Genomic DNA, 14,430 nt, shown 5'->3' on the forward strand with positions numbered 1-14,430 from the left:
TGGGGAAGCCACGATGCGCCATGCGATAGCGCTGTCCGTTTTCCGTTTTCAGAGTCGTCTACCTACAACGTCCCGTCAGTATGGATAAAACAAACAAACGGCACTTAGCTTGACGCAAGCCACCCGCAGCCCCAGACCAGCGCCATAGCTTGCCGCCTTTCTACCCATCTTACCTTAGGTAATTGTCTAATCACCGGTACTTGCAATCAGTAGATACCTCGTGTCGGGACAATAAGGTAGGTAGGTGTACGATGAAACCACCTTCCTTCCTTTCTTCACCTTTGACCCTCCAGCATTTTACTACCATTTTGCATCAAAGGCTTCACAACTCTTGGACGCAACTTTTGCACGTGATTGTCCTTGATATTCAAGCATAATGATCAGTACATGAGTATCCACTGCTGACCCATCCGTACCGGCAGAGTTACAACCTCCCGTTCGGCAGCTTCCCTTTCCACACTTCCCCATCGAGCCCGGTCGCAGGTGGACTACCTTTTACTCAGCTCATCCTAGTCGTCTCTCCACACCATTGAACTCTGTCACGCTCGTCCCTCGGTAGATGCTGCCGAGTCGAAATCCCCCTTTAACACAACGTGAGGCAATTGGCAATCATGGCGATCTTGCCCTTGCGCCTCGCCGCCGTCGCCGACACGAACCGGAGATCAAAAGATGCCAGTCGGTGGATCTTTCTTCAGCTGCTAGCTTTTTCACTGTGAGAAGGAAGGAAAACAAGTTTCGGATATGAAGCCGCCCGTCTGCGCTACGACAAATTGGGTGTTGCTGCGCATCATCCCCTACCTAAAACGCCGATCTAAATCTCGGTGTACGGGCTTTCTGACTCAAGCCAAGGTCGCCAGCCTCCAGGTCACCGAAAACTTGATACCGGATCTCGACAAAACGTTGCTCCGGCATGCAGTCGGCGATGTCATGTACGGAGATATGCACAGACGTATCTCTTTCTGTCGAAATGGTGCTAGAGGGCAATGAGCATGCCGATTCGGAAGCTGGAAGATCTTCTAGCCGTGTTATTCTTAACTTTCAGCCACTCACGTCGTCACGTCCACTTCATGGACGCAATGTGCAGAGCCCGTACGACGCAAGACGGCTGCTTCCCATATGTCTTGTAACCTCCCCTCAGCATCTGAGCCTTCAGTCCAGGCAACTTCCGCCAGGACTGCCTTCGCGTCGTGCCAGCTGTCGAGCTGCAGCACGTGGCTGGCCAAGCTCAATTTCGCAGCGTACAACTCTCTCCACCTCGCGAGTTGCTCTCTGCCTGTTGCGGTAATTGGTCTGCCCGTGTAAGCCACAGCAGCTCCGAACAGGACGCTCCATAACCAAAGGCTGCGACTGAATGTCCCGGCAATCATTTCCTCCTCCTTGTCGCAAACATCGTCAATGAGCTGTTCCAGCAGCCACACGGTAAGGACGCAATCCATTTCGCTGTCATTGACCGCCATGACGAGGTAGAAGAAGGTGGCAATGTAGCTCGCCCTGCTGCTCTTTGCGTCGCTGTTGAGCATCGTCGCTATATTGCGCTCTGGATCGAATCCACGGGAAAGCTCCCAATTTAGGTTTTTGGTATAGTCCTGCCAGAGCCTGTCCGTGGGCGTCTCGTCGCCTTCCCACCATCCGTATCTCGGTGCTTGCCGCGGCGGGAGACTTTCCATATCCCACAGTGAAGTGAACAGCAAGGCGATGATACTGGGCTGGAAATCAGCACTAATGGCATCGTGGATCACATTTACTTCCCCTAGACGTAGGCGATCGCCAGCCCTGTCGAAGTAATTGTTAATCGATCAATGCTACACATTATCCGCAAGGGGCCACTCACATCTGCAGCATCTGTTGCGCTAGGTTTGATCTCATCAAGTTGTAGCCGTTCTTCCTGAGAGTCAGCCTGTGAAGACCGCGCAGGTGCTTCGAAGAAGCATCCAAGTCCCCAACCGCTCCCTGCGCATGCCATGAGCATACAAAATTCTATCATAAGGACGTCATGGTTCTTTACCTCAGTGAGTGCCAGGCTGGCTATAGCAAAGATGGCTGTGTCGCTGACGGTTTCCTCAGACTCGGAGAGTTGCTGCTTCGCAAACTCATAGGCGGCTGTCTTGTGATAGAGAAACGGCACCTTGACGTGTTCAAGGGATCCAGTGACCCATGCCCATTGGCAAGCCGCAACCACAAGGCAGCCATGAAGCAGGCCCGGATGCAGAAGTGTCCTTTGTACGCTTGCTCATGTTAGCCCGGATGATGTCGTGGGATAGGAGACGAAACCATACCTGCATAGATTCTGTCCCCTTTCTACCGGAGTCTGACCTCTGACGTAAAAGGCAGTGACTGGGCATGGCGTTAGTCAAGTGATCTCGGAGGTACAGAAGGCGGCTTACATTGGTGCCAGAGCCATTGCGACATTGCCGACATCTGGTAGTCGCATGAGAAGCCGGCAAATGGCTGGTTTGACACGACATTGGTTATGATGGAGGCTTCTTCAGCCGGGACAACGGTGAGTTCGGACCCAGATCGGGACTCTGAAAGAGAACCTGATCGAGACTCCTCGTCAGGTTCGACGTCTGGATATACACAGTCCTTGCCGTTCTGCAGACAGTTTGTGCTAAATCCGATGTTAGGTAGTCATTCAACGGGAGGAGTGTCTTGTGCATTGGTCCTCCACGGGCAGGACGTGGGATAAGGGGCAGTTGAGGGGCACGAGTATTGTCAAGGGGACGTGGGCATGGCAGATGAGAAAGAGGTGCATACCACAAAGGCTTGCGCTCGTCACATCGTACATGACGCTGCTTGCACGTCGAGCAACCGTTCTTGCTGCGACGGTGGAATTTGCGTATTCGGTTCTTAGGCGGTGCCATATCAACGCAACACACCTCGTCATCAATGATTCTCCACACAGTCCTGGGGCTTGAAGCGGCGCCGATTGATCATGCTTGGTGGGAACTGCGGCTATGCGGACCAGAGCGAGATTGATCTTGCGGCTGCATGAGATCCTTGGGAAAGCTCTGGGCAAGAAGGGGACAGCATAGAAGTGGTAGCTGGGAGATTGGAATTGAGCGAAGAGATACACGTAGTTTGCGACTTGGAAGTCTCTGCCTTCCATCCCTCATGTTTAATCAGCCTCCTGAACTTGACGAAAACGTTGCTGATGTTGATGATGATTGGCGTAAGCGGTCAGGTGGAAGTTGCTACACGAGAGGTGCATAAGAGTTCGACCAATAGGAGATGAAGGGTGTCAGTTGGTGGGTCAGGGAAACACCCGATCCAGCCCCGCCAAGCCCCTACAGGTCGGTTCCAAGTACATCCTGCCGTTGTTTTTCCGGTCATTGGAGTTGTACCTACCTTAGGTAATGGATGGTGCGTGTTCAAGAGCCTGGCGAGAGAGGGCCGGACCTGCAGGACCTGAACTTGAATGGAAAAAAGTGAATATTCAAATGGGAAAGCGGCGCCCTGCCTCATAGGTTACTACTCCATACACCATCAGGCAACACATCTTCACTTCGGATTGACAGTACCGTACAACCACACTTCCTCCCGCCCAGCATCCCAGCCGAGGATTCAAACAGACGAACAGAATATTCCAGAATTCAACCTGCCTGCGCTAATAAGCAAGGCATAAACCAATCTTCCATACCAAAGTGTCCTCTTCAGCGTCGAGCATCAACCCTGTCATCCATTGAATCATCCTCACAACCTAGACTACCAAGCCGGTGTTGTTCCCAACGTCAACACCGAAGATTCGAAAATGCTTCTATGGCCGGATCCTTCCATAGGTGCGACCGTGGCAATCGTGGCAGAATTGGGCCGATCAGGAACCCGCGACGGGCCTCTCGATTGAACTCGATCTCGAGCCGTTATCCCGGAAAACGGAATAGAAGCATCGACCCGACGAAGCAAAGACGCATTGACAGCTCGGTGGAAGTGGCCGGTCATACCCTTCCGAATCGCCAGATTTAAAGTGGGACACACCGGTTGTGATTTCGGCCATGTCATGCGCATTTCGCTCCGCCATGCGCAACATCCCGGCCTTCTCAATGCCCGGAGACATGGGGAGCCCAAGAATCTTTGCTCCTTTGTTTCGGCCAACATTCAACGGTCTACTCCGCTCCAGAAAGACGTCGTCTCAATGGGGCATACGAAACAACACAACAAACTCCCCACCCACCCTGTATCAATGCGCTGCTGGAACGACTGGTGTCGCCGTCCACAGACCGACGAACGACGGCTTTCCCCCAAAATCTTGCAGCGCATACACATGGCACGAGATGTATCTGTAGTCGTTGTCGCCATTACACCAAAATAACTGTCAAATGTGACAGCAGCTCGATACGTTTGTGACGAAATTGGCAACAAAAACAACTAACGTCATCCATCTCATTTTATCTCTTTGGCGATTTGATCGTCCCGCAATCCCCGCAATCCACGAGGCGCCGCCTGACAGCTCATCAATAGACGAAATAGCCATCCTGCTCCCCTCCTCCACTCGGCAATCGTTGGCTCGTTTCGACTGCTTCTGACTGTTACTGCACCCCGAGATCGATTAACCTATCTAGGGCATATTATGCACAGAGATTGCGGCGATCGTCCGACCACCACTGTTCGCCCTTGGATTCGGAACAGTCGAGTTCGAATCGTTGAGGTTATCGAGAACCTACCCAGGCACGCCAGGATACTGGGGTTAACCGAGGCGCACGTCATCCCGCTTGATTGGCGATGGAAGTCGATGGCGATGGGCTAGTCACCCGCAGCCAGCCGAACGACCAGCTTGAAGCCTCCGGGGTGCACACCATTGGCCCTGGCGGGGGGGCCCAGACGCTTCCGCCCAAATCTTGACCCACCCCAGCAATATCTTCTTGGATCCATAAGCTTTCCCTTGCCTCAATATCGCCGTGGCTAGCTTCACGTTCGCTACGTTCAGATCACACATACCATTTGTCGGGTCCGCGAATCATTGAGGCTCCAAAGGTCACCGACCCGGTACTGCTAAAGCAGCAGAAGCCACCCGGGATTCAGCGGAGCAAGACGCCCACGATTTTGACAACGATGAACGTCTGCTAAAGCGCTGCATGATTGGTTGACTGGTAAATAGTCAGTCGACCCCTTCCGAGCAATGCCACTGTCGGGGTATTCGATGGAGGGTTCCTGATTCAATGATGCACAAAAGCAACTTCGACTTACCAGGTGGGCATCAAGGCATGGTTGGGCACGCATATTTCGCACGTAGCGCGCGTCCCCTCATCGTATCGGCCGTCGGTGTTTGCTTGTCCAATTTGTGCCCAACCCGGCCTGTTGTCACCGCTTCTTCTCCCGCTAGGTACAACCCTGCACAAATCATCCCATCCGGTACCGAAAAGCTACTCCGACCTTTCGGGCAACAATCCTCCAGCCCAGCAAAGGAAAAGTTTCTGTCACAGCCCAATCGGTGCCCTACTCGACACAACTGGCTCCGTCCTCCGTCAGGAGTTGGCACGTCCAATGGCTTCCACGCGTGAGCCTACACAGGCCGGCCATAAGATTTGTCGTCCTTCTGGGGTCTTCCTTGACTGAGGGGCCAACTGTCAAAAATTCGACCTGGCATCGCGCGAAAAATAGAGGGGGACACGAAGAGCACCAGCAATCAAAGGGCACGCTGATCTCCCTCGTCACTCGCGTGTCGTGCCCACGATCCACGCTCGACAAGCTAGGGATGGATGCCAACTTGTCCTGGGGCTCCCACCGTCGACCAATCTATTCCAGGACGCCCGACAGATGAACCTTCTGGACTACAGCGCTTGGCAGTCACGTATCCTCCAGCCCATGCGGCAGCCGTCCCGCTTGAAACCAGAGACGTCTCCATGAGTCCATGGTGTTGGTCATTGGGGCGAATGCAAATCTTTACTCGAGTCTCGCCGGCCTGCGTCTGTCCTGGTCCCTGTCCTCCCTTCGCCTCGACTTCCCAACGGACCACATCTTTTTGCTGTCTTGACCAGGATCAACCATTGTCGCCGCTCCAGTACAACGCCCCACGAGGAAGGACATCGCAAGCAGACATAAATGCCTCCATTCCGAACTTAATCATCCACTGTCAGGATCCTGCCCGCTCCCCCATCCTCGTCCGTCCCAGGAGCTTGTTGGTTTCTTCTTTCCCATTTTGCGCCAGCAAGATCAGACATCTCCCACTAACCCCCTAGTGTCTTTCACGTCAAGCCATTCCCGATCATCTTATAAGTCATTTAAGGTGTCTTCGTGGAGACTGGTCGTTTCTTGGACCGATCACCTGCTTGCCCCCCATCACGCACACCGCCCTTGCAACGACCCGGAGTTCTTCAAGGGTCCCATCCTGGAACAAGACCATTTTTGTTATCGTGGATTCCCTTGTGTTTGAGGAGACAACCTGCCGCATTTTCCCAGGAATACTTGGCCGAAGATCACAGCCCAAAGGACTCTTTTTTGGACACCCAGGGCTGACCTGCCCGCCCAAGGACTATTCATATTTCACGTGGCTTCCATCTCAGGACATTTTGGACATTTCCAAACATTTTGCTGCCTGATTTCTTTTCTCTTTACCGTTATGCCCCCGGAAGATATGGCCCAGCCGGATTTTGCCTACAGACCATCAGCCATGTCCAACGGACCGTGGAACTCGACGCGGAGGTACGGACCGCTCTCCTAATTTCCAAACAATGCCCGAGGAGGGGTGACTGACCGTTGAGAAAAGTTCAATGTACAACGATACATTCCCGCCTGCCGGAGGATTTGATACCAACTACTACCGTTCATCGAGGTAAGAACCAGACGTCATTGTTTATGATGTATTCCCACAAAGGAGCAAACGAGTAACACCGTCCCTTTCAAGCGTGTCCACGTACTCGCCAGGAGCTAGTAACTACAATTTGCCGATCGGAACCAATCCTCATGCTGTTGCCGCTGCCGCTGCCCCGGCGTACGGATCGCGCCCAGCTTCTGGCACATACGGCACCAGTGGTGCCGCCGGCTACGGGTCGTACAAGAGTACGAACTCTCAATCATGGGATCACCAGGAAAGATACTCACCGACGGACTCGGTCGACGACATTATTGCGTCCCCGAACCTTTCTGATTATTCACTCGAGAACGGGGCTGGCACCACTCCCCCGAGTAAGAGCAAGGTGAATGGCAAGGGTCGGCCACAACGTCGACCTTCTAACCGCGACGAATTCGACGGCCCGCATCAGTTTCTCGCTCGCCCGCCGCCAGAATACATTGCCATGCAAGAACGCGAACTGCCCCATCTCCCTACCAACCTCCACGTTCAAGAGCAGGACTTGGTGCTCACCCAAGTCAACGACAGGCTCTCTCAGTGCGCGTACGACTTCGTGGCCAAATATCAGTTCCCCATTCCTTTGACACAGGACATGCGACCTGTCGAGCGACCTCAGGACCGAGAATGGACAGAATGGGTTTACCTCCTGAAGCGCCTGGCTACGAAGCGCCGCATCCCGGCGCGGGTACTCTACAACGGCCAGATTAAGCAGTTTGTCACGATTCTCGAGAATTCATTGGAAATGCGACATGCGGCCAAGCACCAGAGTCGCCCATTAAAGGACGACCGCAACATTTTACAGCTCATTTCGGCGGGCATCCAGGTAGCCAAGATCCTCAAGGACGCGAGCGCCATGGACTACCTCGACCGACTATACGTTTCTACGGAGAAGCAAATTCAAGATCGCGCTGCACAGCGGTTCAGAAGCTAGTGTGCTTCCATGCTACCTCCTACCATATACTCGCCCAGGCCGAAGTTGACAACCTCGCCGTGCGCAGCAAACCACGGCGAGTGTCTCGACGCTGGCGGCCAACGTGGCACTTTGTTTACGACATTTTACGGACCTTACGAACTGAAAGTTATTGCAGAAGGGCGGAATCCACCTCATTCTTTAGAAGAAGAGAAGAAGAGTGTAAATGATTCCACGATACGGAACCGGGACGTCATCAGGACGACAGCGCCCTCCAAAGGCACGACGCAGGAGAACACACCTACAGGCTCTAGCTTAGCTCAACACTCCACCTCTCGGCAAAGCGAGTTGCGTCTTGTTTGTTGTTTTTGAATCTGATTTTTGTACGAGAAATGGTAATGGCGCTCCATTGTGGGCAGAAAAACCTCGCTTTACTTCTGCGGCCTCCAGGGACTCTCGACTGAACTGCCTCTTTACACACGCACACGACACACACACTTACATACATACCTTTACTTGACCCTTTACGGTTTGGTTTCGCAAGCAAAAAAGGGCATGAGCATGCTACAGGGAAAGCGGTGGGCGCTACAGGTTCATCAGGAAAGGGCGGAAACCTCTTTGTACATTGGCCCTGTTATTTTGGTGGCTTGCTACTCGTTTCTGCACTGCCACGGCGTGGTTTGGGGGCCTGGAGTTGTTTCAATGGGTCATATCTTTTTTTTTTGACAGACACCCTTCACTTATACTGGGCTACCGGATGGCTGTTTTGACAACGTTTGTTTTGCGCTTGTGCGTATTGTTTGTCTCTGTTTGTGCGGTTCACGAGAGAGAGAGAGCAATTTGGACATATCCCTACTATACTAGTGCTGTTTTCTTCTCTACTCACTTGATTTGGGCGGCTTAGATGAGCCTTTGGCAGTTTGATATCCTATAGCCCGTGGCTGGGCGCGCTCTCTCAGCGCCAGAAATCTACGCATTGTCCTTCAAATGTGCCGGTATCCAGTTTGTAAACGTCATGACTTGATGCGCTCTGTTCGTCGCACGGCTCCTGACTCCTGCCATCAAGTAGGGGACGGGGGGTGCTCACGCGTCTTCCCTGTGCGAGTTCCAGGAGCCAAAGTTACGCCATCTGGCTTGTTAACCCGGCATGATGGCAGGACAGGTGTGGCAGGAACCCAAGTATCCGTCGCCTCTGCCCCTGTCCTATCGGTGCGACTTTGGTAACAACCCCCCCCCCCCCCCCCACCACACCCGGCGGCGCTTGGGTTGGGCTGAAATGAACGGTGATCATCAGCCGATGGGGTTCCTGCTTGCGTGCCTGACGGAGTGACTTGAGCGGGAAGGACCACCAAGGGCCATCAGCGGCGATCGATGGATGTATCTTACACTATCACCTGGCCAAGAACGGGGAACGCAAACTGTAAAACGATCAAGGGAGCTCTGTAAGTCGATGGGGAGACCGTTGTGTCGCATCCCGCCTGATGGGTCCCCCGGGGAAGAAGGGTCAGGGCCGGGGAGGCGAAGCAATGAAACCGGGGGGTAAGCAAGCTGTTGGAAAAGTGAATTGAAGATGGATGGGAAAGAAGGGGTGCGATCTGCGTGCCGCATAGAATCCCGTCGGACTGCGCCGCGTGCCCCCCTTGACAACTCATGTCAAAGGCGAGGCAAAGAGCCGGTGAATAGTGCGATGTAGACTTACAGTATCCGGTGATTGGTAGGGTTACATAGACAAGTATGCGATGAGGTTGCTGGTGGGACTGGCGAGGTCGTGTTGAAGAATGACAAGCAAACCGGGGCACATGGCAGACAGGCCAAAAGGCCCCATCTTGGCTTGTGCTCTGTTTTGCGATTTTCTCCAGTTCTATCGCCCACATAGCGGCGTCCGATTGATTCATTGTCGCCAGAAATGGAGTTCCTTATGCTTTGCTATCAGTACGGGTAAGGCAAACTCCAGGGCGCGACCAGACAGGCCGGTGCTGGGAATAAAGCCCATGAGCACAGGGAAGCAAGGATGCGAAAAGAGCGGAATTCTGGAAGAACGTTAGAGTCCGGTAGAAGGTGGTTTCGAATCTTGGCTGACTAGAGAGTGAATAAGCAGAGCTGTGTGGCAGAACAAGGTTTGCAATGCCCACGGTTGCGGTGGTTTGGATGTTCTATCTTGGGGACATTATCCCACTGTATCGACTTGAAGTGGTGGGATCCCAAGCAGATTGGAGGACGCAGTGGAAGAAGGGGGCTCGTCCCGGCACGCGACTCACTGGGTTTACCCGGGCAGAATTGGAACGTGCTTCTGTCTGTGACGAGGGCGCCGTGCCAACTTCGGACTCGGGATCCTGAATCATTGTTTCGAGGTGTGAGAGCTAGTTTCGTGTCGGGGTGGATCGTGAACAGGATGACCAACGATGCTATAGCCGGCCTGTCGTAGTTGGATATTCTGCCTTCAATTTCGCTAGTTATCAACGGGGTCGCGAAAGAAACCACCGGCCCTTGTGTAGTGTCGGCCAAGATGCCTAGAGGAGGAATGGAGCAGGCTAGGACTGACGGCAGGATGCCGACGGAAGCGGCATATAATCCAGCAAAACCAGCCGTTTCCTCTTTTTCTCACCCTGAGGCGAGTGGCAATATGTGACCCTGGACACCGGCGTCGGCGGGGAGGCCGTGCCGGGCGGCATGGACCCGTTTAGCTTCCGCGCCGAACGGGGTTTGTGGTCTGAGCTGTGCCAACTTGGAGTCTTGGACTTGCAAACAGACGGACAGATGTATCCTTACGTTGTGCGTGTAAGTGCTAGTCAAGCGCCGCGCGCGCTAAACCTTATCTTGGCGGGGGATGCTGGGTGTTGTTCTAGTCACACGAGAGAGGAGGCGTGATGATCAGCTTGCCAGACTCGACATTATAATCGTGGTAGAGAAACGAGGTTGGCGTTGGTGTTTCTACGGTGGTGTCGTGAGGACAAAGGTCGAATGCCGGCGGGTTGGGAGCTTATCCACTCTGGTAGATCCGGGGAGCGATTGTCCTCTGAATCATGCATGCAGCTAGATGCTTGGAGGCGGTTCGTAATGCGAAGAACGACAGGACGCGGAGTGGCGGAGTGTGGGAGGTCGGTTTGAGTCAAGGTGCACTCGAGGCTTGATGTTATGACTGCTGGGGGTTTTGTTATCGACGGGGAGCGGGATGCAATCCTGAGGGATGTTGGATGACGGTCAATCATCAAGGGTCTTGGGGCTCGGGCCGGTTCGCTGGTATGAGCTTTACTGTCGATCTCTGAGGCAATTATAAGAACGGAATAAGAAATCAGTCTTTTCGTACGTTAAAGGTTCGTGGTGATAATAAGTTCGACGTCGGGTTGGCTTTGCATTGATAAAGCGCCTCTCAGGTGATGGAGGTCAAACGGAGGAAACAACGTTGGTTTGATTGGGAGAAGGGAAGAGGACAGTGCCGATTGCTAGAAACGCAACGCTGATGTATAATTGGCAAGGTAGGTAAGGGTAGGTATCTTGTGCCTTGAAGTTTCCTGAAATTCAACCTTTCTCGCCACGGAACGGAGCCGCGGCATCAAGTGCGTTCCCCGATGGCAAGAGCCGGGATCAGCTTCGGTCACCACGGTCACCGGTGCGGCAGTAGGGTCCTCCCGCAGCTCCGGGCCCCGGTGAGCTGCCGGTGATGGATCGGGTTAGAGCACCCTCATTCGTGGAGCAGTGGATCCACCTTCGGTCCCAGAAAGGGCCTAGTGGTTCAGCTGAGCCGAAGGAGCGGAGACCAGGACCAGCTCATCCAGCAGCACAGCGTGCCCACAAGAAAGTACCTTACAGGTTGACGGGTCTGCGCGGGATGGCTGCGGCGCCGCTGCTTACTGGTCCCTCCGCTCATCTGCTGTCATGGGGGTTGAGTGTGTGACAGCGCTGTTCTCCCCCCTCGTATTAATCTTGTTGGCTGCCCTTTTCGCACCGTCTCTCCTTCGTTCCCGCTCTTTTGCATGACTTTCCCGAGCGGTAAAGAACGGTGAGAAAAGGGTAACTCGTGAGATTGAGCAACATCTATTCGAGTCCGGCCGACGACAATTCGAATCGCGACTCCGATGAGTGTTGAAGGGAGAAGAGACGAGACAAGGCCTAGCATTTTTTTCGCTTGTCCGGAGAGTGACCCCCGCGCCAGTTGCAGAATTGGAAGTAAGCAGACACAGCCCCCCCGGATTACTGGCCATTCGACTTTGTGAGGAAACAAGGACCTGTTGTTCTGTTTTCTCAACAGAACCACAAGGGGCTACGGAATCATCGAATCGAACTCACCGAGCGGATTGAAAGCGCCGGGCGACTCAACGGTTCGCCACTTATAGGTCCTGCCTACTCACAGAAACTACAATGGCTTCTGTTTCCTCAAGGGGCCCGACGCCTCATTCGCCTTACGATCAGCAGTCCGCGGCCGACACCGAAGAATCATGGCAGTATCTCGACTACGCCTCGTATCCGGCCTCAGTCGGCTTCCTACCTAGCCCGGCCAGCGGCAGTCTCAACGGCTTTGCAGTCGTCGGCCACCATGCCGGCTCGGACCCGGCGGGCCTATCCCCGCTAAACCTCGACCTCGACCAGCCCGCCTTCTCCGCCTCGAGCTTCCCCGACCAAGCGGAGGCGTTTGCTGCCCCGGCGCCGTCTGTTGATAGCCAGTTCGTTCCCAGTGGCCAGGAATCCAATTTTTTGACACCACAGGGCTTCCTCTTTGCAGAGGAGCAGCTGAACCTGAATGGTGAGTCCTCATTCCGCCCGTGGCCGACTTTCAAGTATACGTGAGCTAACTGTCTTTGTTCTCAGAACTGACATCTTTCGTCAACTCATTCCAATCGAACAATGCCTCCCTGACCGGCTTAGACACATTCCCGCAACAACAGCACGATGGCGATATCGACCTGTCACAGACCTTTTCTCATAGCATCAACCCGGGCCCATGGAACCCCACGAACCTCAAGGTCGACAATGGCAGCTCAACGTTCTTGATGGAGGACTTTTCCGCAACCTCGTCTCAGAGCTCCACATCCACAAGCCCCTCCCAGTCCAACTCCAGCTCCCCGGACCTCAAACATGAGGGAGACAGGGCAGCATCAGCCAGCCAGATCCGCAAGGTTATCACCGGCAAGGTCGAGAAGAAGAAGGCTACCGAACCCGCAAACAAATTCGTTATCGTGACGCCCAACTCCATCAACGCCTCATCGGGTCGCCCCAACCCGTGGGAGTGCTTCGAAGCCATGAAAATTCAAACGCGTGGCCGCAAGGGGCCTCTGGCAAATGCGACAAAGGAGAGCGCATTGCAAGTTCGCCGTCTGGGTGCCTGCTTTTGCTGCCACAGCCGCAAAGTCAAGTGCGACTCGCAAAGGCCGTGCAAGAGCTGTAAAAAGCTTGCCGGCCAGGTGCCGCAGGTCGTCTGCTGGCAATTCTCCGACTTTTTGACCGTGTTGTTCCCCGACTTCATGCGCAGCCACTTCCGCAAGGATCAAATGTCGAAATTCATGGAGGAGAATGTCGACCTTGACGCGGTGCAACTAGCGCCTCGGGAGGTAGAGCTCTTTTCCGGTCTCTCGGCGTCGCTCAAGGTTCGAGCGAGGTTCTTCAAGCCTCGAACGGAGGAAGTACAGCAGCACTACCATCTGCATGTGCAAAAAGACCGGATAGACCTGCAAGCCAGAGGCTCGGCACCTATGGTGTTGGAGTTGGATTCGGCAGCTCAAAGGGAGGCCTTGAGGAAGAAGGTGAAGGAGTACCTCGCTGCTATCGCAGCCGAACCGAGGTTCGCAAAATCAGTGACAGAGTCAATACGGCACACCGAGTTGCCAAAGAAGGTCTTGGACGTTGTGCAGATATACGCCAATAAGTCTGATGTAAGTTGCCATGCTACTGACTGTCTTGCGTAAGAGCATTGGTTGACCCGACCCAGTCGTCAATGGTGAAGAAGGCATTGGCGATCTACGGCGCCCACTTCGTCATGACCCGCCACCTCTGCATCACACGGCAGAGTGTCGTGGGCCTCCAGGATTCTGGTCTCGTCCCTCAGGAAGTACCATGGGTGACCCCACGCGTCGTCAACAGGCAGATCAAGGCGGTAATTGACGAGCTCCTGATGAGGGACATGCAGCATCTCTTTGAGTCCTTCTCAAAGTTGCTCAAGCCTAAGTCAAAACAGGAGTGGGCGCCGTGTATGGCCTCGTTCCTGGTACTGTGCCTCTTTATGGAATCGGTCGAGACATCCGCAGATAACTTTGTGGTGGCTCTCAACGAGATTAGCCTGCGTAACCACACGCCACCGGAATACAAACGGCAGGACGCCCTGAATATTAACGCAGCGGTCGAAAACATGCCGTTCAAGCAGTTCGCGTACCAGTTCCACCAGATCTACCAGACCCACAGCCGGGATACGGCGAACAAGCCCTTCAATCCCATGCTCGACAACTCATGGGCCCAGCAAGGCGACTTGGACGGACCAGCCATAGAGATGGTCTTGGGCCTGAGGAATTTGATCCATCAGAACGGTAGGCTGACCCGACAATCCAATGATTAAGCCGTCAATGCTGACTTGTGGTGTATAGGCAAGGAACTCGAAGGATTGGCGGATGACCCAATCCTATCGACCGACCACGAGCAGCACCCGTTCCCGCGAGATGTAGCGGCCAACTATACGGGTCGCCTGGTGTCCAAGTTCTTGTTGTCTTTCATGGACGAGAAGCACATCTTTGGCGAGCACTGGATTTGA

General features: G+C 54.1%; 5 protein-coding genes across 5 annotated transcripts; 2 read left to right on the forward strand and 3 right to left on the reverse strand.

The window, feature by feature from the left end:
- Positions 1-1,046: 1,046 nt before the first annotated feature.
- On the reverse strand, positions 1,047-2,861 carry CTAM01_01805 (uncharacterized protein; the record flags this gene model as incomplete). The annotated part of the gene is made up of 6 exons (XM_060517846.1): positions 1,047-1,773; positions 1,832-1,950; positions 2,006-2,225; positions 2,277-2,334; positions 2,385-2,608; positions 2,755-2,861. 6 exons carry the CDS (start codon positions 2,859-2,861, stop codon positions 1,047-1,049), a joined length of 1,455 nt encoding a protein of 484 aa, XP_060387380.1.
- Positions 2,862-6,553: 3,692 nt separating this feature from the next.
- On the forward strand, positions 6,554-7,715 carry CTAM01_01806 (uncharacterized protein; the record flags this gene model as incomplete). Its single annotated transcript, XM_060517847.1, has 3 exons — positions 6,554-6,636; positions 6,701-6,766; positions 6,839-7,715. 3 exons carry the CDS (start codon positions 6,554-6,556, stop codon positions 7,713-7,715), a joined length of 1,026 nt encoding a protein of 341 aa, XP_060387381.1.
- Positions 7,716-8,755: 1,040 nt separating this feature from the next.
- Positions 8,756-9,519, reverse strand: CTAM01_01807 (uncharacterized protein; the record flags this gene model as incomplete). Its single annotated transcript, XM_060517848.1, has 3 exons — positions 8,756-8,897; positions 9,081-9,134; positions 9,425-9,519. 3 exons carry the CDS (start codon positions 9,517-9,519, stop codon positions 8,756-8,758), a joined length of 291 nt encoding a protein of 96 aa, XP_060387382.1.
- Positions 9,520-9,773: 254 nt separating this feature from the next.
- CTAM01_01808 (uncharacterized protein) lies at positions 9,774-10,280 on the reverse strand (the record flags this gene model as incomplete). Its single annotated transcript, XM_060517849.1, has 1 exon — positions 9,774-10,280. A coding segment is annotated over one exon (507 nt), but the record flags the coding sequence as incomplete, so codon positions are not given.
- Positions 10,281-12,053: 1,773 nt separating this feature from the next.
- CTAM01_01809 (uncharacterized protein) lies at positions 12,054-14,430 on the forward strand (the record flags this gene model as incomplete). The annotated part of the gene is made up of 4 exons (XM_060517850.1): positions 12,054-12,435; positions 12,501-13,561; positions 13,618-14,209; positions 14,267-14,430. The coding sequence occupies 4 exons, from the start codon at positions 12,054-12,056 to the stop codon at positions 14,428-14,430; spliced, it is 2,199 nt and encodes a 732-aa protein (XP_060387384.1).

The sequence above is a fragment of the Colletotrichum tamarilloi genome, assembly GCF_030869305.1.
Source record: "Colletotrichum tamarilloi strain Tom-12 chromosome Unknown Scaffold_4.1, whole genome shotgun sequence".
NCBI classification, from domain to species: Eukaryota; Fungi; Ascomycota; class Sordariomycetes; order Glomerellales; family Glomerellaceae; genus Colletotrichum; species Colletotrichum tamarilloi.